Source organism: Syngnathus scovelli, chromosome 8 (assembly GCF_024217435.2).
Source record: "Syngnathus scovelli strain Florida chromosome 8, RoL_Ssco_1.2, whole genome shotgun sequence".
In the NCBI taxonomy this organism is placed as follows: domain Eukaryota; kingdom Metazoa; phylum Chordata; class Actinopteri; order Syngnathiformes; family Syngnathidae; genus Syngnathus; species Syngnathus scovelli.
The window spans coordinates 368,291-391,060 of NC_090854.1; the positions used below are offsets into that span (position 1 = coordinate 368,291).

Consider the following 22,770-nt stretch of genomic DNA (forward strand, 5'->3'; position numbering starts at 1 on the left):
AAAGTTCTTGGCTTAAACGATTGAAGTGCACATAAGAAAAAAAAAAAAAAAAAAAGCTTACGGTAACTGGTATTCCCAGGCGGTCTCCCATCCAAGTACTAACCAGGCCCGACCCTGCTTAGCCTCCGAGATCGGACGAGATCGGGCGCTCTCAGGGTAGTATGGCCGTAAGCCGTGGGACCGCTCAGAATTTTTCATTTTATAGACACAATCGCCCCTGAAACCAAGCCAAGCAGCGGCGGGACTTGATGGCTGTGGTAAAAGTTTCCTTTCACAATTGACGTGGGAAAAAAAAAAAAAAAAAAGGCTTTCAGCACCTGGTATTCCCGGACGGTCACCCTTCCCTTTTGTTTTTTTTTTAATTTTTTTACAACCAGGGCCGAAACAGTCTTTCTTCCAAGGCTTTTGGTGTTTTCTGGAAACATGGCTATCATGAAAAGTTATTGACAGCTTTTTATGCGGTAGCACGAATTTGCCGTTGCGACCTGCATTTTGCTGAATCAAAATAAATGCCTTGAAAAGTTTAAAAACACTTCATGGAAGTGTTGTGTTGGGTTCTTTTACAAGTCAAGCCTGCTGCTTTGAGTTCACAGGGAGCCATGCTCACTGTACATAGTCTGCTCTCTAGCGGTAAAAAATTTAACTACAATGCTGTGGATGTCACCACATAATATAGCTTTCAAACTCGTGTTATAGTTTCAATGTCGGAGTTTAAATTAGGCTTGCTGTTTCCGGATGCCATTCGTGATGGGTGTTGTAAAAAATAGCTTCTTAAACGATTGAAGTGCACATAAGAAAAAGAAAAAGCTTAAAGCACCTGGTATTCCCAGGCTGTCTCCCATCCAAGTACTAACCAGGCCCGACCCTGCTTAGCTTCTGAGATCGGACGAGATCGGGCGTTCTCAGGGTAGTATGGCCGTAAGCCGTGAGGTGACCCAACATTTTGCATTTTATAGACACAATCGCCCCTGAAACTAGCGAGCGAGCCAATGAAGCCTTCAAAACTGCTTCGGCACATGGAGACCAAGCATCCTGCATTAAAAGACAAACCTTAACCACTTCGGGTTTCATTGTCTCCGATTACGCCTGGATGGGACCGGCTCGTTTCTGAGAAACAAGCTCGGTGCTCCCAATAATTCAACGTAATGGTGACTTTTATTTGTATGTGGTTAATATTTGTTTTTATGCCAGTCGTATCATTTTATTTAATCGTATTTACCGTATTTGCCGGTGTACAGGTCGACTCGGTGTATAAGTCGACCCCCTAAAATTCGACGGAAATTTACGATTTTATGATATATCCTTTGTATAAGTCGAGCTCAATTGTTGCATTATATTAAACTTCAAAATTCAATATGCGAAATTTATTGACGAAATGTGTTCAAATTCTGGGAGGCCGTGCGCATGCTGCTGTTTATAAGCACCGCGGAGGAGATCGCGGCCGGCGAGCTCGCGCACGCCGCCCGGCACCAACGGGAGGCCGGAAATAGCTCCAAGCCGAGCGGATCGGCACTTTATAAGCACCGCGGAGGAGATCGCAGCGCCTCATTGGACTTCCAGCGGCCGGCGAGCTCGCGCACCCGCCCGGCACATCCGGGAGGCCGTGCGCACGAGCCAAGTGGCCGAAAATAGCCCCCGCCGAGCGGATCGGCTGTTTATAAGCACCGCGGAGGTGGTCGCGGCGCCTCATTCGACTTCCAGCGGCCGGCGAGCCCGCGCACCCGCCCGGCACATCCGGGAGGCCGTGCGCACGAGCCAAGTGGCCGAAAATAGCCCCCGCCGAGCGGATCGGCTGTTTATAAGCACCGCGGAGGTGGCCGCGGCGCCTCATTCGACTTCCAGCGGCCGGCGAGCTCGCGCACCCGCCCGGCACATCCGGGAGGCCGTGCGCACGAGCCAAGTGGCCGAAAATAGCCCCCGCCGAGCGGATCGGCTGTTTATAAGCACCGCGGAGGTGGTCGCGGCGCCTCATTCGACTTCCAGCGGCCGGCGAGCTCGCGCACCCGCCCGGCACATCCGGGAGGCCGTGCGCACGAGCCAAGTGGACGAAAATAGCCCCCGCCGAGCGGATCGGCTGTTTGTAAGCACCGCGGAGGTGGTCGCGGCGCCTCATTCGACTTCCAGCGGCCGGCGAGCTCGCGCACCCGCCCGGCACATCCGGGAGGCCGTGCGCACGAGCCAAGTGGCCGAAAATAGCCCCCGCCGAGCGGATCGGCTGTTTATAAGCACCGCGGAGGTGGTCGCGGCGCCTCATTCGACTTCCAGCGGCCGGCGAGCTCGCGCACCCGCCCGGCACATCCGGGAGGCCGTGCGCACGAGCCAAGTGGCCGAAAATAGCCCCCGCCGAGCGGATCGGCTGTTTATAAGCACCGCGGAGGTGGTCGCGGCGCCTCATTCGACTTCCAGCGGCCGGCGAGCTCGCGCACCCGCCCGGCACATCCGGGAGGCCGTGCGCACGAGCCAAGTGGCCGAAAATAGCCCCCGCCGAGCGGATCGGCTGTTTATAAGCACCGCGGAGGTGGTCGCGGCGCCTCATTCGACTTCCAGCGGCCAGCGAGCTCGCGCACCCGCCCGGCACATCCGGGAGGCCGTACGCACGAGCCAAGTGGCCGAAAATAGCCCCCGCCGAGCGGATCGGCTGTTTATAAGCACCGCGGAGGTGGTAGCGGCGCCTCATTCGACTTCCAGCGGCCGGCGAGCTCGCGCACCCGCCCGGCACATCCGGGAGGCCGTGCGCACGAGCCAAGTGGCCGAAAATAGCCCCCGCCGAGCGGATCGGCTGTTTATAAGCACCGCGGAGGTGGTCGCGGCGCCTCATTCGACTTCCAGCGGCCGGCGAGCTCGCGCACCCGCCCGGCACATCCGGGAGGCCGTGCGCACGAGCCAAGTGGCCGAAAATAGCCCCCGCCGAGCGGATCGGCTGTTTATAAGCACCGCGGAGGTGGTCGCGGCGCCTCATTCGAATTCCAGCGGCCGGCGAGCTCGCGCACCCGCCCGGCACATCCGGGAGGCCGTGCGCACGAGCCAAGTGGCCGAAAATAGCACCCGCCGAGCGGATCGGCTGTTTATAAGCACCGCGGAGGTGGTCGCGGCGCCTCATTCGACTTCCGGCGGGCGGCGAGCTCGCGCACCCGCCCGGCACATCCGGGAGGCCGTGCGCACGAGCCAAGTGGCCGAAAATAGCCCCCGCCGAGCGGATCGGCTGTTTATAAGCACCGCGGAGGTGGTCGCGGCGCCTCATTCGACTTCAAGCGGCCGGCGAGCTCGCGCACCCGCCCGGTACATCCGGGAGGCCGTGCGCACGAGCCAAGTGGCCGAAAATAGCCCCCGCCGAGCGGATCGGCAGTTTATAAGCACCGCAGAGGTGGTCGCGGCGCCTCATTCGACTTCCGGCGGGCGGCGAGCTCGCGCACCCGCCCGGCACATCCGGGAGGCCGTGCGCACGAGCCAAGTGGCCGAAAATAGCCCCCGCCGAGCGGATCGGCTGTTTATAAGCACCGCGGAGGTGGTCGCGGCGCCTCATTCAACTTCAAGCGGCCGGCGAGCTCGCGCACCCGCCCGGCACATCCGGGAGGCCGTGCGCACGAGCCAAGTGGCCGAAAATAGCCCCCGCCGAGCGGATCGGCTGTTTATAAGCACCGCGGAGGTGGTCGCGGCGCCTCATTCGACTTAAAGCGGCCGGCGAGCTCGCGCACCCGCCCGGCACATCCGGGAGGCCGTGCGCACGAGCCAAGTGGCCGAAAATAGCCCCCGCCGAGCGGATCGGCTGTTTATAAGCACCGCGGAGGTGGTCGCGGCGCCTCATTCGACTTCCAGCGGCCGGCGAGCTCGCGCACCCGCCCGGCACATCCGGGAGGCCGTGCGCACGAGCCAAGTGGCCGAAAATAGCCCCCGCCGAGCGGATCGGCTGTTTATAAGCACCGCGGAGGTGGTCGCGGCGCCTCATTCGACTTCCAGCGGCCGGCGAGCTCGCGCACCCGCCCGGCACATCCGGGAGGCCGTGCGCACGAGCCAAGTGGCCGAAAATAGCCCCCGCCGAGCGGATCGGCTGTTTATAAGCACCGCGGAGGTGGTCGCGGCGCCTCATTCGACTTCCAGCGGCCGGCGAGCTCGCGCACCCGCCCGGCACATCCGGGAGGCCGTGCGCACGAGCCAAGTGGCCGAAAATAGCCCCCGCCGAGCGGATCGGCTGTTTATAAGCACCGCGGAGGTGGTCGCGGCGCCTCATTCGACTTCCAGCGGCCGGCGAGCTCGCGCACCCGCCCGGCACATCCGGGAGGCCGTGCGCACGAGCCAAGTGGCCGAAAATAGCCCCCGCCGAGCGGATCGGCTGTTTATAAGCACCGCGGAGGTGGTCGCGGCGCCTCATTCGACTTCCGGCGGGCGGCGAGCTCGCGCACCCGCCCGGCACATCCGGGAGGCCGTGCGCACGAGCCAAGTGGCCGAAAATAGCCCCCGCCGAGCGGATCGGCTGTTTATAAGCACCGCGGAGGTGGTCGCGGCGCCTCATTCGACTTCCGGCGGGCGGCGAGCTCGCGCACCCGCCCGGCACATCCGGGAGGCCGTGCGCACGAGCCAAGTGGCCGAAAATAGCCCCCGCCGAGCGGATCGGCTGTTTATAAGCACCGCGGAGGTGGTCGCGGCGCCTCATTCGACTTCCGGCGGGCGGCGAGCTCGCGCACCCGCCCGGCACATCCGGGAGGCCGTGCGCACGAGCCAAGTGGCCGAAAATAGCCCCCGCCGAGCGGATCGGCTGTTTATAAGCACCGCGGAGGTGGTCGCGGCGCCTCATTCGACTTCCAGCGGCCGGCGAGCTCGCGCACCCGCCCGGCACATCCGGGAGGCCGTGCGCACGAGCCAAGTGGCCGAAAATAGCCCCCGCCGAGCGGATCGGCTGTTTATAAGCACCGCGGAGGTGGTCGCGGCGCCTCATTCGACTTCCGGCGGGCGGCGAGCTCGCGCACCCGCCCGGCACATCCGGGAGGCCGTGCGCACGAGCCAAGTGGCCGAAAATAGCCCCCGCCGAGCGGATCGGCTGTTTATAAGCACCGCGGAGGTGGTCGCGGCGCCTCATTCGACTTCCGGCGGGCGGCGAGCTCGCGCACCCGCCCGGCACATCCGGGAGGCCGTGCGCACGAGCCAAGTGGCCGAAAATAGCCCCCGCCGAGCGGATCGGCTGTTTATAAGCACCGCGGAGGTGGTCGCGGCGCCTCATTCGACTTCCAGCGGGCCGCGCACTCGCGCACGCCGCCCGGTTCAAATTTTCTAAGTGCAACGCACAATGAGATGCATGAGAAACGGCCTTGGTTACCATCACATTTGAAGCGATGAATACGAAGTTAAATTTTATGACTCGGTGTATAAGTCGAGGTCGATTTTTTTCGGTCGATTTTGGATCGAAAAAGGTCGACCAATACACCGGCAAATACGGTATATATACTTATTATAAATGTAGTATTTATTTATATAGATTTATTGTTTATTTATATATATAAAGGCAGGTCCGCAAAAATATTTCTGACGCGTAGCCGGTCCGTGGCGCAAGAAAGGTTGGGGACCACTAGTCTAAAAGAATCTGGCCGTAACTGGAATAGGGTTCTACGCGAATGCCCAACGGAAAAGTGAAGTGCACAAAACCTGCATTTGGCTGTATCAAAATAAATGTCATGAAAAAGGTAAAAACACTACATGGAAGCACAATGTGTTGTGCTGGGATCTTTTACAAGTAAAGACTGCTGCTTTGAGTTCACAGGGAGCCATGCTCTTTATTCACTGTACATAGTCTGTCCTCTAGCGGTAAAAACGTGAACTGCAATGCTATGGCTGTCGCCACACAATGTAGGTTTTAAACTCGTGTTGTAGTTTCAGTGTCGGAGTTCAAACTAGGCTTGCAGTTTCCGAATGCCATTCGTGATGGGTGCTGTAAAAAGTTCTTGGCTTAAACGATTGAAGTGCACATAAGAAAAAAAAAAAAAAGAGCTTGAAGTGCACATAAGAAAAAGAAAAAGCTTACAGCACCTGGTATTCCCAGGCAGTCTCCCATCCAAGTACTGACCAGGCCCGACCCTGCTTAGCTTCCGAGATCAGACGAGATCAGGCGTTCTCAGGGTAGTATGGCCGTAAGCCGTGAGGTGACCCAACATTTTGCATTTTATAGACACAATCGCCCCTGAAACTAGCGAGCAAGCCAATGAAGCCTTCAAAACTGCTTCGGCACATGGAGACCAAGCATCCTGCATTAAAAGACAAACCTTAACCACTTTGGGTTTCATTGTCTCCGATTACGCCTGGATGGGACCGGCTCGTTTCTGAGAAACAAGCTCGGTGCTCCAAATAATTCAACGTAATGGTGACTTTTATTTTTATGTGGTTTATATTTGTTTTTATGCCAGTCGTATCCTTTTATTTAATCCTATTTATATATATTTATTATAAATGTAGTATTTATTTATATAGATTTATCCATCCATCCATCCATCCATTTTCTGAACCGCTTAGTCCCCACGGGGGTCGCGGGCGTGCTGGAGCCTATCCCAGCCCTCATCGGGCAGTAGGCGGGGGACACCCTGAACTGGTTGCCAGCCAATCGCAGGGCACACAGAGACAGACAACCAATCGCACTCACACTCACACCTAGGGACAATTTGGAGTCTTCAATCGGCCTACCAAGCATGTTTTTGGAATGTGGGAGGAAACCGGAGTGCCCGGAGAAAACCCACGCGGGCCCGGGGAGAACATGCAAACTCCACACAGGGAGGGCCGGAGGTGGAATCGAACCCGCACCCTCCTAACTGTGAGGCGGACGTGCTACCCAGTGCGCCACCGAGCCGCCTATATAGATTTATTGTTTATTTATATATATAAAGGCAGGTCCGCAAAAATATTTCTGACGCGTAGCCGGTCCGTGGCGCAAGAAAGTTTGGGGACCACTAGTCTAAAAGAATCTGGCCGTAACTGGAATAGGGTTCTACGCGAATGCCCAACGGAAAAGTGAAGTGCACAAAACCTGCATTTGGCTGTATCAAAATAAATGTCATGAAAAAGGTAAAAACACTACATGGAAGCACAATGTAGGTTTTAAACTCGTGTTGTAGTTTCAGTGTCGGAGTTCAAACTAGGCTTGCAGTTTCCGAATGCCATTCTTGATGGGTGCTGTAAAAAGTTCTTGGCTTAAACGATTGAAGTGCACATAAGAAAAAAAAAAAAAAAAAAAGCTTACGGTAACTGGTATTCCCAGGCGGTCTCCCATCCAAGTACTAACCAGGCCCGACCCTGCTTAGCCTCCGAGATCGGACGAGATCGGGCGCTCTCAGGGTAGTATGGCCGTAAGCCGTGGGACCGCTCAGAATTTTTCATTTTATAGACACAATCGCCCCTGAAACCATGCCAAGCAGCGGCGGGACTTGATGGCTGTGGTAAAAGTTTCCTTTCACAATTGACGTGGGAAAAAAAAAAAAAAAAAAGGCTTTCAGCACCTGGTATTCCCGGACGGTCACCCTTCCCTTTTGTTTTTTTTTTAATTTTTTTACAACCAGGGCCGAAACAGTCTTTCTTCCAAGGCTTTTGGTGTTTTCTGGAAACATGGCTATCATGAAAAGTTATTGACAGCTTTTTATGCGGTAGCACGAATTTGCCGTTGCGACCTGCATTTTGCTGAATCAAAATAAATGCCTTGAAAAGTTTAAAAACACTTCATGGAAGTGTTGTGTTGGGTTCTTTTACAAGTCAAGCCTGCTGCTTTGAGTTCACAGGGAGCCATGCTCACTGTACATAGTCTGCTCTCTAGCGGTAAAAAATTTAACTACAATGCTGTGGATGTCACCACATAATATAGCTTTCAAACTCGTGTTATAGTTTCAATGTCGGAGTTTAAATTAGGCTTGCTGTTTCCGGATGCCATTCGTGATGGGTGTTGTAAAAAATAGCTTCTTAAACGATTGAAGTGCACATAAGAAAAAAAAAAAAAAGAGCTTGAAGTGCACATAAGAAAAAGAAAAAGCTTACAGCACCTGGTACTCCCAGGCGGTCTCCCATCCAAGTACTAACCAGGCCCGACCCTGCTTAGCTTCCGAGATCGGACGAGATCGGGCGTTCTCAGGGTAGTATGGCCGTAAGCCGTGAGGTGACCCAACATTTTGCATTTTATAGACACAATCGCCCCTGAAACTAGCGAGCGAGCCAATGAAGCCTTCAAAACTGCTTCGGCACATGGAGACCAAGCATCCTGCATTAAAAGACAAACCTTAACCACTTCGGGTTTCATTGTCTCCGATTACGCCTGGATGGGACCGGCTCGTTTCTGAGAAACAACAAGGAGAAGAACACCCATGTTCGGATGCTGTTCCTGGACTTCAGCTCAGCGTTTAACACCATCATCCCACAGCATCTAGTAGGAAAATTGGAACACCTGGGCTTCAACACCCCCCTTCGCAACTGGCTGCTAGACTTCCTCACCAACAGACCTCAGTCAGTCCGGGTCGGACAGAACACCTCTGATGTCATCACCCTCAGCACAGGCTCCCCTCAGGGCTGCGTCCTGAGCCCCCTGCTGTTCACCCTGATGACACACGACTGCGTCCCCAGGTTCACCACCAATCACATCGTGAAGTTCGCAGACGACACAACGGCGGTGGGGCTCATCAGAGACAACAACGACCTGGACTACAGAGAGGAGGTGGAGCAGCTGGTGGGCTGGTGCAGAGACAACAGCCTGATCCTGAATGTGGAGAAGATGAAGGAGATCATCGTCGACTTCAGGAAAAACCAGCCTCACCACGCTCCACTGATCATCAACAGCTCAGCTGTGGAGGTGGTCAGCAGCACCAAATTCCTGGGGGTCCACATCACAGAAGACCTCACCTGGACTATGAACACTACGGCACTGATCAAGAGGGCACAGAAGCGCTTGTACTTCCTGCGGAGGATGAGGAGAGCCCACCTGCCCCCACCCATCATGAGGACGTTCTACAGGAGCACCATAGAGAGCATTCTGACAAGCTGACTCTCTGTGTGGTGTGGAGGCTGCACCGCCTCCGATTGGAAGAACGTGAGGAGAGTGGTGAGGACAGCAGAGAGGATCATAGGGGCTCCTCTTCCCTCCATTCAGGACATTTCATCTCAGCGCTGCATGTCCGGTGCCCGTAACATCAACAATGACCCATCACACCCCCACCATGGACTGTTCTCCCTGCTGCCCTCTGGGAAGAGGTTTCGCACAATCCGCTGCAGGTCCACCAGGTTCTGCAACAGCTTTTTCCCTGCTGTCATCAGACTGTTGAACATTAGAACTGTTGAGCTCTAAACTGAACTCTGCATCACACATTCACAGAACTGTACTTTATGACACTACGGACCTCTATCTTGCACTATCTCGCACTACCAACTTTACTGAACTTGTGTAAACCCTTTAAATAGAAGTTTAATACATGGTTTAGCATTCCTCTGCACACTCTTGAATACTGTTTTGCCTACTTGCACTATTGCATAATTAGCACTGCTGCACTTTATACTTATTTGTAATATATATATATATACAGTATATGTATATATATACGTATTTTCATAGGATATGTTACTTCTATTCAACTGCAATATCACTACTTTGTTGTAAGCCGTGTGCAACGAAATTTCGTTTTGTATGCACCATGTGCAGACAAGATGACAATAAAGTTTGTCTAAGTCATGTCAGGTCAGCTGTCTGGAGAGAGAGAGAAGTCAGGACCTGCGGGCGGAGCACCACCGTGCCACCGCCGCCATGACGGAACTCAAAAGCAAACTCCATGAGGAGAAGCAGAAAGAGTTAGCCGTTACCAGGGAAACATTACTGCGGCAGCATGAAATGGAGCTGATGAGAGTGATCAAAATCAAAGATGGAGAGATCCAGCGACTGAATGCCTTGGTCCTCAGCCTGAGGGACGGCTCCATGGACAAGGTGATCCGCTCAATCCGTGTCTGACTATCCGCACGCCACGTCGGGCTCCGATGCGGCCGCTACCGTATTGTGTAGCTTGTCCTCAGTAAGCGTCGCGGCGCTCCGTTGCGGTCTCAACGGCCCGATGTGGCGCAATGTCTGCTCAGGTGAGGAGCGGGGGCGCTTTGCTGGCGGAAGTGGAGGAGACGCGGCGGTGTCGGGAGACCGAGCGGTGTCGCCTCCACCAGGAGCGCGGAAGAAGCCCTGGCAGCGGCCCAGCAGGCCTGGCAGTCCCGAGCGGCCGAGCTCCGATCGGCTCATCACCAGCATCGGGAGGAGCTGAGCCGAACCAAGAGAGACTGCGAGAGGGAGATCCGCCGACTGGTAGGACTGATCAGATGCGCGGTGCGTGGCTATGTTCCCAATTTCGTTGTATACCTGCAGTGCAATGACACCTAAGGCATTCTATTCTATTCTATTTCACAAGAAGAAAACGTCCGGTTGCTCGCTTCGCTTTTGTCACAGCAATGGTGTTCTAGTCGATTCAAGATAAAAATTGGCCGGTTGCTCTCTTTGTTTTTGTCACAATTCTGGCAAATGAGTTTGCCCGCCTGCCTGAGCGCTCCCCGTTTGTACATCCAGATGGATGAGATCAAGCTGAAAGACAGAGCGGTTAGTGTTTTGGATAAATCCCTGGGGCCGGCCACGTCCACCGCCTTCAGCTGCAGACTCAGGCTGCCGAGCAGCAGATCGCTGCCCTGAGGGATTCCCAAAGGGCGGGCCTAAACTACCCTGGAAGTGGGGTCAACGGCGCTACTAGCAATCCTCTTCATAGCGTAAGCCACCTCATCACACACTTGCAGTACGCATGACTTAGTTCGTTGCTGGAGGAAGGTAGCACAAAAACAGTTTTGAACTTTGAACGAGTGTTTGTGTGTGTGTGTTGCGGGGCGTTTTCAGTCTCAGGAGGATCGGGACACGCGAAGGTTTCATCTGAAAATCGCTGAGCTCAGCGCAGTCATCAGGAAACTGGAGGATCGAAACGCCCTGCTTTCTGAAGAGCGCAATGAACTGGTAATTTATTGACGGCACGCTTGAAGGTTTGCGCTACGTTTGATGCGCGCCATCCAGCGAGGCACCCATTGCGCTTGCTTATTAGTTGAGCGGCGCGGCGAGTCGGTTGCCTGGTAGATGTCTTTTATTGGGAGCCAAAGCCACGATTCCGTTCAAACCGATGCAAAAGGAATGGATACGTTCTGGCCCGCGTGTTGTGCGTCTTTCGCATCCCGCACTTCATGCTTGCAGCTTAAGCGACTGAGAGAAACAGAAAGCCAGTTTCTGCCACTCCTGTACAAAAACAAACGCCTGAGCAGGAAGAATGAAGAACTCTCACTGGTGCTGTGTCGCCTTGAAAACAAAGTGCGCTTTGTCACCCAGGAGAACGAGGAGATGGCAAGCTTGGTAAGTCGACGCGGACAACGGCGGCGTGCCAACAGAGTCCACTGCATTTGTGTTCCACAGAGAAGGCCTAGTTCGCTCAATGACCTGGAGCGCGGTTGCGGCCAGCAGGACGGTGAAATGGAGTTCCTTCAAGTTGTGGAGCAGCGGCACATCATCGACGACTTGTCCAAGGTCTTCAGGCAGGTGACTCGGTGCACGTACGGCAGCGCCGCGCTCGCTCGCTGTCGCCAGGAAACCTTTTCCGTCCAAAGCTTGGCCGGCGGCCGCCATCCAAAAAATTGGCCCCTTAAACTCCGACCTTTCAAGCAGGAGCATTGTGCGCACGCGTTTGAACACGCTTTAGACTTGTTTTGCCGTTTTCAGCAGCTCAAAGCTCCCGTTTTGTCAGCGCCTTTGCCACTCGCTGTGCGCTGAAAACGACGGACTCGCCCGGCTGCTCAGCCCGTCAACCATGAGCCGCGAGCGCGACGTCATTGTCCGTAGGCAGCTAGTGGCAAAATGCACCCTGTTAGAGTTGCGCTCGCTCCAACTTATTTTGCAAGAACCACACGGGAGACAAGTAAGTTCTTTTGGACACCTGCAGGTGGAGAGTCCATCCGTTGTACGAATGAAGTCTGACTCTCGGCTCCCGCACGAGCATTTTTATTAAGAGAAACAGGGTGGGTGTAAGAGTGGATTGAATAGAGAAAGCCCTTGACCTCTAGTCAAAACATAGCAAGGGATGTTTTACGACTTTGTGTAGGAAGGGATAAGCGATAGGGATAAATAAGGGATAAATAATATTATTTATTACAGGTTGCAGTCAAAGTCAAAGCAACATAATCATACGATAAAGATAATCTGGAAAACCCTGACACACCCTGTAGTTGTCACTTTTGGAAAAGACGAGCGTCCCTCCAATCATCGCCGGTGACGGGTTTTTCAGGCTCTGGAGACAGGAGCTCATGTCAGAAATGTCATCGTGAGTCGCGTTTGTTTCTGCGCCGGAGCCGTTCGTTCCCTTTGCATCCAAAGAATCTCAAAGGCGGATTATTTGTGTCGACAGGAGAGAGATTTGCTGCTACGATACCGACATCGAGAATCTCTGAGGAGGAACAAAGCGTGAGGTCCTGCAAGGTGAGTCTGTTTGTTTGCGGCTGCTTGGTGTTGCGCAAGATGAAATGGCCTTTTTCTCGCTATCGTTCCTCTCGTCGATTCATCGTGAGGTGTCGCTTCAGTTTGTTCAGAGAGATGTTTGCTTCCGCGCCCGCAGGTCATCGAAACATTTTACGGCTACGACGAAGACGTGTTGGTGGACTCGGACGGATCGTCCTTGTCTTTTCACACCGACAGAACCCCCGACACGGAACCCGAAGAGGTAGCCCGCCATTTCTGCCAGCGTATTGGCGCCAAACATTCCTCTTCAGCCTGGAATCGGACTCGTCTTTGCGTCGCGGGTGCTTTGTCGCCGGTCTGACTGATTCTGGTACTAGTGCTGTGTTGCATTGGTGTGTGCATGAGGAGGCGGAGCTTCGCTACCGCCAGCTGACGCAAGAATATCAAGCGCTGCAACGAGCCTACGCTCTGCTAGCCCAGACCAGCGGAGGGGACTACGACGCCGAGAAAGAGATCAAGGTGGCGCCCCTTCCCGCAACCCCCGGCCGGGTCGCAGCCTCCCCGTTCTCACCCAGCCTCGGGTGTTCTCTGGTCTGAAAGGAGGAGGAGGAGCCTCCCTCCTCCTCCTTTCAGACCAGAGAAAAGCTGATGGTAGTGTCAAACGCACCTCTTTCAATAATCACTCTTCCCTTAAATATCTACGAAAGTTATTTAATTCTCTAACATGTTCGGAGTTACTTTTTACGCGGCCCGTCAAAAGGGGAAACGGGCCTGCGCCCTTCAAATAATTAAATTACTTTCAGTTCTACACCAAACCGATAATCCGATTCAAACACTTCCGTTAATTTATTCAGACGAAGCAAACTTTCAAACGGATTGAAATTCACTCGTGTCTCAAATAACTACGAAAGTTATTCAATTCTCTAAAATTGTCTGATGTTACTTTTATTTATTACGGTCCTATGTTATACCATAATAACCCCCCGCACATTAATCAAATTGTCAAATCAACCCCGAACCATCGATTGTACATTCAGTACAAATCAGCGCACAACAAAGTAGATGAATATACACAACACATTTATTGAAGAAACATGAAATAGAATTACAAATCTTAATCACTCCAGAAACCGAACAATTTCACCCACTGATACCCGTGTTAATAAAATCATTCAATCCCAGAACAATTCGATTGCAAAACACAGTTCATGAAAGAGGGAATCAATTTTTAGCCAAGCAAAGAAATCAAGAAGTAAAAATCACATTTGTGCTTCTCCAAACAATTTATGTCACGCCACTATTCTCATAGTGACGGGTCCCTTGATCGAATTGACTAACAATATTGCTTTAAGCTGTTACAGAATACATTTTTAGCCAAGCAAAGAAATCAAAAAGTAAAAATCACATTTGTGCGTCCATGCGTGACTCACAATCCGACACCGTGTTCCTGTTTTATTTCTATTTTAACTTGCTTAGCTTATTTTGGCCCCTTTTTTGGTCTCATGTTTTGGTCTGGCGCCATCTTTTGGACAAATTTGGAATTTCAGCTCTGCCAATTTATTCCTGTGAACAATCCATATTTTACCATTTGCACCATCTCTTCCCCCCATGTTACATGACAGTAGAAATGGGTCACTATCAAAGCAGAGTAGCAGATCTGGAGTCAGCGCTGAAGCAACAAGGACAGGTAAGCTTATCAATGAGCACACCTTTTTCTCAGACAAAATAGCTACATTCTTCAGTCACTCATTCGTCTGGCATTACTGGACCAACAACCCCCCCCCCCCCCCCCCCCCCTGAACGTGGCTGGGAAAATGTGGAGAAAAGCAAATGTCATTTTCCAGTCAACCAAAGAATTTGTGGATGAAAATGACACAACATTCCAAAGCTGTCCACGCGTTTGTCTCTTCTAGAATGTCAAGTGGGTGGAGGAGAAGCAGCTGCTGCGTCAGAGCAATCAGCAGTTGGCCGAAAAGGTGACGGAAAGAAAGGCGCTGGGCGGAGTCGCTTGGCGTCACACCCGTCCGGAAGCCCCGCAGATGAGGTCTGACTGTCTTTTCAGGTCAGGCGGATGGAGGCGGAAGAAGCGCGTCTGAAAGAGCACATCCAGGATATCCGAGACCAAAACGAACTGCTTGAGTTCCGCATCCTGGAGCTGGAGGTGGGAAGACTCGCACAAGCGTTTTGAGGCCAGAGATGTGACGGACGGACGGACGGACGGACGGATGCATGCCTCTGCCTTTCAGGAGAGGGAGTGGCGCTCCCCCGTCTTGAAGTTTCTGCAAGTCCGTTTCCCAGACGGCCTCAGCCCTTTGCAGATCTACTGCGAGGCCGACGGCGTGAGCGTACGTAAGGCGTCCCTCGCAACCCTAACCTTAACCTGAGGTCCCAGAACACCTTACATTGCTCCTTGCGCCTTTCCCCAGGACATCGTCATCAGTGATCTGATGAAGAAGCTGGACATCCTGGGCGATAACGCCGTAAGTGTATGTCGAACTCCTTATGTTCGCACTCCACGAGACTCGGCGGCTCAAATGTGACTTTTGGAAGGCTTTGCGCTGAAAGAACCTTGTTGACGCTGTGCCTTTGGGCTCTTGCAGAATCTCACCAACGAGGAGCAGGTGGTCGTGATTCACGCCAGGACCCTTCCCACCCTAGCCGAGAAGGTAACGCGCACGTCCACGCACGCTCTCGCATTCTGCTTATGTGACAGCAGCCTTTCCTCAGTGGTTAGAATACATCAAAGTGACCAAGTCAGCACTTCAACAGAAGATGTTGGACATTGAAAGTGAGAAGGTAGACAGACACGCGACATCAGCCAAGGGGAACTCGGGGCAATGTGCCCCAACAATTCTGACCTTGAGCTGTGCTAGGATATGTTCTGCAACCAGAAGGGCTACCTGGATGAAGAGTTGGACTTCAGGAAGCGTTCCATGGACCAGGCTCATAAGGTAAGCCGCCCTCAAATCTCCCGCCGGACTACTGATGGACGAGGATTGCGGCCCAGAGGATCATGGAGCTGGAGGCCATGTTGTACGAGGCGCTACCGCAGCGGGACTGCCCCGCCACGGACGGCGAAAAAGCCAGCCACGCTGGCGTGAATGACGTGCTGACGGCGGATCAGAGACAAGAGCTTAGGAGCGCCGTGGACCAATGGAAGCGAGCCCTGATGTGGGAGTTGAGGGAGCGCGACGCTTGCATCCTCCAAGAGAGAATGGATCTGCTGCACAGCGCGCAACAGGTAAGGGCCCAAAGCCAGCCCGGCACTTACTTGCACGCTTACTGGCTTTTGAAGGCTACTTTCCATTTGTCCGTCCTAGAGGAACAAAGAGCTGAAAGAATTCATCGAAGCTCACAAGAGACAAATCAAACAATTGGAGGAGAAGTTTCTGTTTCTCTTTCTAGTCTTCTCCTTGGCCTTCATTCTGTGGCCCTAACACCAGCTGGTGAGTGAGCTCCAGCTGCACCGCACTCGACACCTCCGATACACTGCCAGCCGGTCTCAGACGTTGGCAGACGCTCCGATGCCGACGTATACCCCCCGCCACGGTGACAGAGGCACCGCGTCACACCGGCGCTCATCCAATCAGAAGGCAGGAAAGGCAAATTCACATGCAGGGCACTCTTGAACCAGAAGAGAGCGCCACAAAAAACGGTTGTTGCCCCAAACGCGCACTAAAAAGGGTCAGAATAACAAGAGTCCCACCGGCCAGCCGGGGCCACCCGTCCATCCATTTCTTCAGGGGGGGAAAAAATTGGAGTCACCGGTGAGTACATTTTGCATTTAGCTCTGCTTTTCTGCTTCTGTCTTCAAGTGTGTGGCATCCTGCGACCAAAGATTCAGCCAACCCCAAAGCGGTTGACCTCAACGTCCCACCACCATTCCTACCAGAGCAGGTGACGTGATGCTTTGGACATCCTTCCGTCTCAGATGCCCAAAAGTACTCTTTGCCACATCTGCGGCAATACGGTGTCTTTTCAAAGGTGCAAATAAATCCAGCGTGGGCGGAACACGCACGTCTTCGGTTTTTCCCGCTTTGTTTGTGTGACAGCTGTTGTGAAAATTTTACACAAATAAAGTTGTATAGTACAGGTTTGGCCAAGCCGCAACTCCCGAACCGCATGCGGCTCTTTTATGTTCATATCAACATTTGTGTGTGTGTGTGTAGGTGTGTGTGTGTGTGTGTGTGTGTGTGGGGGGGGGGGGGTTGTGCGTGTTGGCTTCACTTGAGTTCAATTTAGTATTTTCGTCAAAAGCGCATGTGGTGAAATTCCACAAAGTAGGATGGGCAAACACATTCCAGTAAACTATTAGTGTCAATTGGGCTCTCGAAATGGCAGGGAAAAGATGCACAGCAAAACGAAAATATGTAGATGAACACAGGACGTTTTTATCAGAGTGGGAAAGTTTCTATTTTTTGTTGAACGTGATGGCAAACCATTCTGCCTGATACGTCAGACCTCAGCGCATTTCAAAGATTCAAATCTTCAGCGCCATGCACTTCAGCTCACTCCATGCTAACATTGATCAGGCGTCGAACCCGCAACATCATGCTTAAGAGGTGGACATGCTAACCAGTGCGCCATTATGTCAACGCATAACAACTGTAAGAACTTCCGCCGGAATTCAAATCCGCGGGGAGAGTTAACTTGTTTAAAAGGGAGTGGGCAGAAGAATTATTTAATTTATTTAAATCTATTTGGAGTGTGCGCCATTATGTCAATGCATAACAACTGTAAGTCTACTAAACAAAACAGCGGTTGCTATATGACGTCTGCCACGTCGTGGTCACGTGACGCGGACGTGACGTCGACGCCTACTTTACATCCCACCGATCACAGGACCCCTCGGCTGCATAACCGCGCCCCCTTCCCAACCAATCGGATTTGCTATACGCGAAAACGACGCCAATGGGCGGGCTCTTCCGCCAGAATTTAAATCCGTGGGCGTGGCTCGCAACAGGAAGTAGGAAAATGGCGATGTTGACAAAGACACAGCGGATGGTAACATACGACTAACGAGAGAAATATTTTTATTTTCTGCTTGCAACTGGACCGTCCAGAGCGTACACGGTAAGTACAACTCATCGTTTTTAAAAAGAAGTACTTTTGTTGCCCTGAAAAGCGAGTGAGTGTGGCGTTTGGGGGGAACGTCGAATTTCGACGATTCTTTCTGGTCAACGGTTGTAAATGATTGCGTTGATTAAAAAAGAAAACTTGATGTAACTCTACTTTTAACTGCCGTTTCAGATAAGCGGGTATTACGTCGCAGTCATGTGCCGCGGATATGACGTAATTGGCTGAACTTCCACCAAAATTCAAATCTGTTGGCGCGATGGCCGTGAGCCACTGAGCAACGACGAATATCAACAGAAATATCTTTATTTTCTGCTTGCAACTGGACCGTCTACAGCGTACACGGTAAGTAACACTCATTGTGTTTAAAGAGATTTACGTTTGTAATAGCAACGTGTAGCTGAGGCGCTAGCAGAAGTGTAGCCGCGTTGCGTTGTACGTGTGAATATTGGTCCAGGCGAAATGTTAATGTTTAATTTCATTCCTTTAGGTTCCACGGTGTTTGTTGGCTGCAAGTTTTCCACTGCAAGAAGAGGCTCGTATCATTGACCAGGAGCGAGCTACAACGGTGAGTAGCCATAACATTTATGTTAAACACTTCCTATTTCATGTCTAACAGTACTTGATTTAACAAATAACCATAAATAAATACAGTGTGGGCACTGAAGTTAACATATGTGATTATACTGCCTAATCTGTCACCGAGTATATTGTTGCAAAGTAATATAAGATCCAAAGTTGTAATTCAGAATAGTTTTCAAAAGAAGGCCATTAGAATTATATACAAGTCTGATTACCCTGAACATAACAACAAGCTATTAATTAAATCACAAATTCTTCAATTCAAAGATTTGGTAGATTATCAGAATAATAATGTCTAACAGTAATTGATTTAACACATCACGATAAGTAGATTGAGTGTGGGCACTCTCAAGTTAACATATGTGATTATACTGCCTAATCTGTTACAGAGTATGTTGTTGCCAAGTAATGTAGAATAGATCCAAAGTAGTAATCCAGAATAGTTTTGAAAAGGCCATTAGAATAATAAACAAATCTGATTACCTTGAACATAATAGTTAAGTGTTGAATATGTCCTATGAAGTCAAAATTTGGCACCATCATGTGGTGAAATTTGGAATTGCATCACATCCAATTTTGCCTGGGAACAAACAGATTAAATAAATCTTAGACTTAAATAAGCCACTCCTTCTCAAACAAGTAAACTCTGCCCATTTTGCGCAGTAGATGGTCTGTTAATATCTAGTATTTATACAAAGTCATAATTTAAATTGCTTTTAACCTTCATTCATCGCTTCAACCAACATTACTCGCTCTTATTACCAACTTGTATCGATTTAACTGAGCGTTTAATACTTCCTATCAGGTCTCAAGTCAAGATTTGGCAAAATACAATTTCAGCAAATCCAATTTTGCCAGGCAACAAAAAGAGATTAAATAAACTAAATAAGTCTTCTTCCCATTAAATAAATCAGAAAAGTCTGTCTTGCAACCAGTCCTCTTCAAACAAGTAAAGTCTGCCCGTTTTGTGCCGTAGATTTTGTGTCTATGCCTAGTATTTATACAAAATCATAATTTAAACGACTTCATTCCTTCATTCACTTTGGAAATTTGGAATTGCAGCAAATCGAATTTTGCCAGGGAACAAAAATAGATCAATTAAACTAAATAAGTCTTCTTCCCATTAAATAAATTAAAAAAGTCTGTCTTGTAACCAGTCCTTTTCAAACAAGTAAAGTCTGCCCATTTTGTGCCGTAGATTTTGTGTTTATGCCTAGTATTTATACAAAATCATAATTTAAAGGATTTCATTCCTTCATTCACTTTGGAAATTTGGAATTGCAGCACGTCAAATTTTGCCTGGGAAGAAAAGTAGATTAAATAAATTTAATAAGTCTTACTACTTCCCAATAAATAAATTAAATACGTCTTACTTGTTCCCACTCCTTTTCAAAAAAGTAGTTTAAAACGAGGGCCCTTCACTCAACCTTTAACCTCAACACCGCACGTCACATTGTGTTGTATCTGTGAATGTTGGTTGTGGCCAAATGATAGTTTTCTTTCATTCGTTTAGGTTCCACGGTGTTTGTTGGCTATATGTTTTCCACTGTCAGAAGGATGAAAATACAAAGTACAACGCTTGGACGTGGGCGACGACGTCACCGGTGAGTCCTTCCTTCCTATTTATTTACCTTCTAGGTGCTAGGTGCCGCACTGAACAACATTATGCCGCACTGAACAACATTATGCCGCACTGAACAACACCATGCCGCACTGAACAACACCATGCCGCACTGAACAACATTATGCCGCACTGAACACCATGCCGCACTGAACAACACCATCCCGCACTGAACAACACCATCCCGCACTGAACAACACCATCCCGCACTGAACAACACCATGCCGCACTGAACAACACCATGCCGCACTGAACAACACCATGCCGCACTGAACAACACCATGCCGCACTGAACAACACCATGCCGCACTGAACAACACCATGCCGCACTGAACAACACCATCCCGCACTGAACAACATTATGCCGCACTGAACAACATTATGCCGCACTGAACAACATTATGCCGCACTGAACAACATTATGCCGCACTGAACAACATTATGCCGCACTGAACAACATTATGCCGCACTGAAAAACACCATGCCGCACTGAACAACACCATGCCGCACTGAACAACACCATGCCGCACTGAACAACACCATGCCGCACTGAACAACACCATGCCGCACTGAACAACACCATGCCGCACTGAACAACACCATGCCGCACTGAACAACACCATGCCGCACTGAACAACACCATCCCACACTAAACAACACCATGCCGCACTGAACAACATTATGCCGCACTGAACAACATTATGCCGCACTGAACAACACCATGCCGCACTGAACAACATTATGCCGCACTGAACAACATTATACCGCACTGAACAACATTATGCCGCACTGAACAACATTATGCCGCACTGAACAACATTATACCGCACTGAACAACATTATGCCGCACTGAACAACATTATGCCGCACTGAACAACATTATACCGCACTGAACAACATTATGCCGCACTGAACAACATTATGCCGCACTGAACAACACCATGCCGCACTGAACAACATTATGCCGCACTGAACAACACCATCCCGCACTGAACAACACCATCCCGCACTGAACAACACCATCCCGCACTGAACAACACCATCCCGCACTGAACAACACCATGCCGCACTGAACAACACCATGCCGCACTGAACAACACCATGCCGCACTGAACAACACCATGCCGCACTGAACAACACCATCCCGCACTGAACAACACCATGCCGCACTGAACAACACCATGCCGCACTGAACAACATTATGCCGCACTGAACAACATTATGCCGCACTGAACAACATTATGCCGCACTGAACAACATTATGCCGCACTGAACAACACCATGCCGCACTGAACAACATTATGCCGCACTGAACAACACCATGCCGCACTGAACAACACCATGCCGCACTGAACAACACCATGCCGCACTGAACAACACCATGCCGCACTGAACAACACCATGCCGCACTGAACAACACCATGCCGCACTGAACAGCACCATGCCGCACTGAACAGCACCATGCCGCACTGAACAACACCATGCCGCACTGAACAGCACCATGCCGCACTGAACAGCACCATGCCGCACTGAACAACACCATGCCGCACTGAACAACACCATGCCGCACTGAACAACACCATGCCCCACTGAACAACATTACGCCGCACTGAACAACACCATGCCGCACTTAACAACACCATGCCGCACTGAACAACACCATGCCGCACTGAACAACACGACGCCGCACTGAACAACACCATGCTGCACTGAACAACACGACGCCGCACTGAACAACACCATGCCGCACTGAACAACACCACGCCGCACTGAACAACACCATGCCGCACTGAACAACACCATGCCGCACTGAACAACACCATGCCGCACTGAACAACACCATCCCGCACTGAACAACACCATGCCGCACTGAACAACACCATCCCGCACTAAACAACACCATGCCGCACTGAACAACACCATGCCGCACTGAACAACATTATGCCGCACTGAACAACATTATGCCGCACTGAACAACATCATGTCGCACTGAACAACACCATGCCGCACTGAACAACACCATGCCGCACTGAACTACACCATGCCGCACTGAACAACACCATGCCGCACTGAACTACACCATGCCGCACTGAACAACACCATGCCGCACTGAACTACACCATGCCGCACTGAACAACACCATGCCGCACTGAACAACACCATGCCGCACTGAACAACACCATGCCGCACTGAACAACACCATGCCGCACTGAACAACACCATGCCGCACTGAACAACACCATGCCGCACTGAACAACACCATGCCGCACTGAACAACACCATCCCGCACTGAACAACACCATCCCGCACTGAACAACACCATGCCGCACTGAACAACATTATGCCCCACTGAACAACAATATACCGCACTGAACAACATTATGCCGCACTGAACAACATTATGCCGCACTGAACAACACCATGCCGCACTGAACAACATTATGCCGCACTGAACAACATTATGCCGCACTGAACAACACCATGCCGCACTGAACAACACCATGCCGCACTGAACAACACCATGCCGCACTGAACAACACCATGCCGCACTGAACAACACCATGCCGCACTGAACAACACCATGCCGCACTGAACAACACCATGCCGCACTGAACAACACCATGCCGCACTGAACAACACCATGCCGCACTGAACAACACCATGCCGCACTGAACAACACCATCCCGCACTGAACAACATTATGCCGCACTGAACAACATCATGTCGCACTGAACAACATTATGCCGCACTGAACAACATCATGTCGCACTGAACAACACCATGCCGCACTGAACAACACCATGCCCCACTGAACAACATTACGCCGCACTGAACAATATTATGCCGCACTGAACAACACCATGCCGCACTGAACAACACCATGCCGCACTGAACAACACCATGCCGCACTGAACAACACCATCCCGCACTGAACAACACCATGCCGCACTGAACAACACCATGCCGCACTGAACAACACCATGCCGCACTTAACAACACCATGCCGCACTGAACAACACCATGC

The 22,770-nt window shown here is 51.3% G+C and overlaps 1 protein-coding gene and 5 non-coding genes across 6 annotated transcripts; 1 reads left to right on the forward strand and 5 right to left on the reverse strand.

Moving 5' to 3' along the window:
- Positions 1–54: 54 nt before the first annotated feature.
- On the reverse strand, positions 55–173 carry LOC125974283 (5S ribosomal RNA). Its single transcript, XR_007483454.1, has one exon. It is a non-coding gene; the product is annotated as a 5S ribosomal RNA (ribosomal RNA).
- Positions 174–805: 632 nt separating this feature from the next.
- On the reverse strand, positions 806–924 carry LOC125974335 (5S ribosomal RNA). Its single transcript, XR_007483505.1, has one exon. It is a non-coding gene; the product is annotated as a 5S ribosomal RNA (ribosomal RNA).
- Positions 925–6,006: 5,082 nt separating this feature from the next.
- On the reverse strand, positions 6,007–6,125 carry LOC125974264 (5S ribosomal RNA). The gene has a single exon (XR_007483435.1). It is a non-coding gene; the product is annotated as a 5S ribosomal RNA (ribosomal RNA).
- Positions 6,126–7,212: 1,087 nt separating this feature from the next.
- On the reverse strand, positions 7,213–7,331 carry LOC125974284 (5S ribosomal RNA). Its single transcript, XR_007483455.1, has one exon. It is a non-coding gene; the product is annotated as a 5S ribosomal RNA (ribosomal RNA).
- A 666-nt stretch (positions 7,332–7,997) lies between these two features.
- Positions 7,998–8,116, reverse strand: LOC125974420 (5S ribosomal RNA). The gene has a single exon (XR_007483539.1). It is a non-coding gene; the product is annotated as a 5S ribosomal RNA (ribosomal RNA).
- Positions 8,117–14,710: 6,594 nt separating this feature from the next.
- Positions 14,711–16,487, forward strand: LOC125973606 (uncharacterized). Its single transcript, XM_068651726.1, has 6 exons — positions 14,711–14,811; positions 14,893–14,946; positions 15,067–15,262; positions 15,340–15,417; positions 15,474–15,912; positions 16,282–16,487. Exons 3-6 carry the CDS (start codon positions 15,239–15,241, stop codon positions 16,365–16,367), a joined length of 627 nt encoding a protein of 208 aa, XP_068507827.1. The 5' UTR covers positions 14,711–14,811; positions 14,893–14,946; positions 15,067–15,238; the 3' UTR covers positions 16,368–16,487.
- Positions 16,488–22,770: the final 6,283 nt, after the last annotated feature.

What these genes read in the sequence shown, in the direction of transcription:
- LOC125973606 (XM_068651726.1), top strand. Translation starts at nt 15,239, where the DNA reads ATGTTGGACATTGAAAGTGAGAAG. An exon ending in CCATGGACCAGGCTCATAAG is followed by an intron (nt 15,418 to 15,473) that starts GTAAGCCGCCCT and finishes ATTGCGGCCCAG; the next exon opens with AGGATCATGGAGCTGGAGGC. An exon ending in TGTGGCCCTAACACCAGCTG is followed by an intron (nt 15,913 to 16,281) that starts GTGAGTGAGCTC and finishes TCTGTCTTCAAG; the next exon opens with TGTGTGGCATCCTGCGACCA.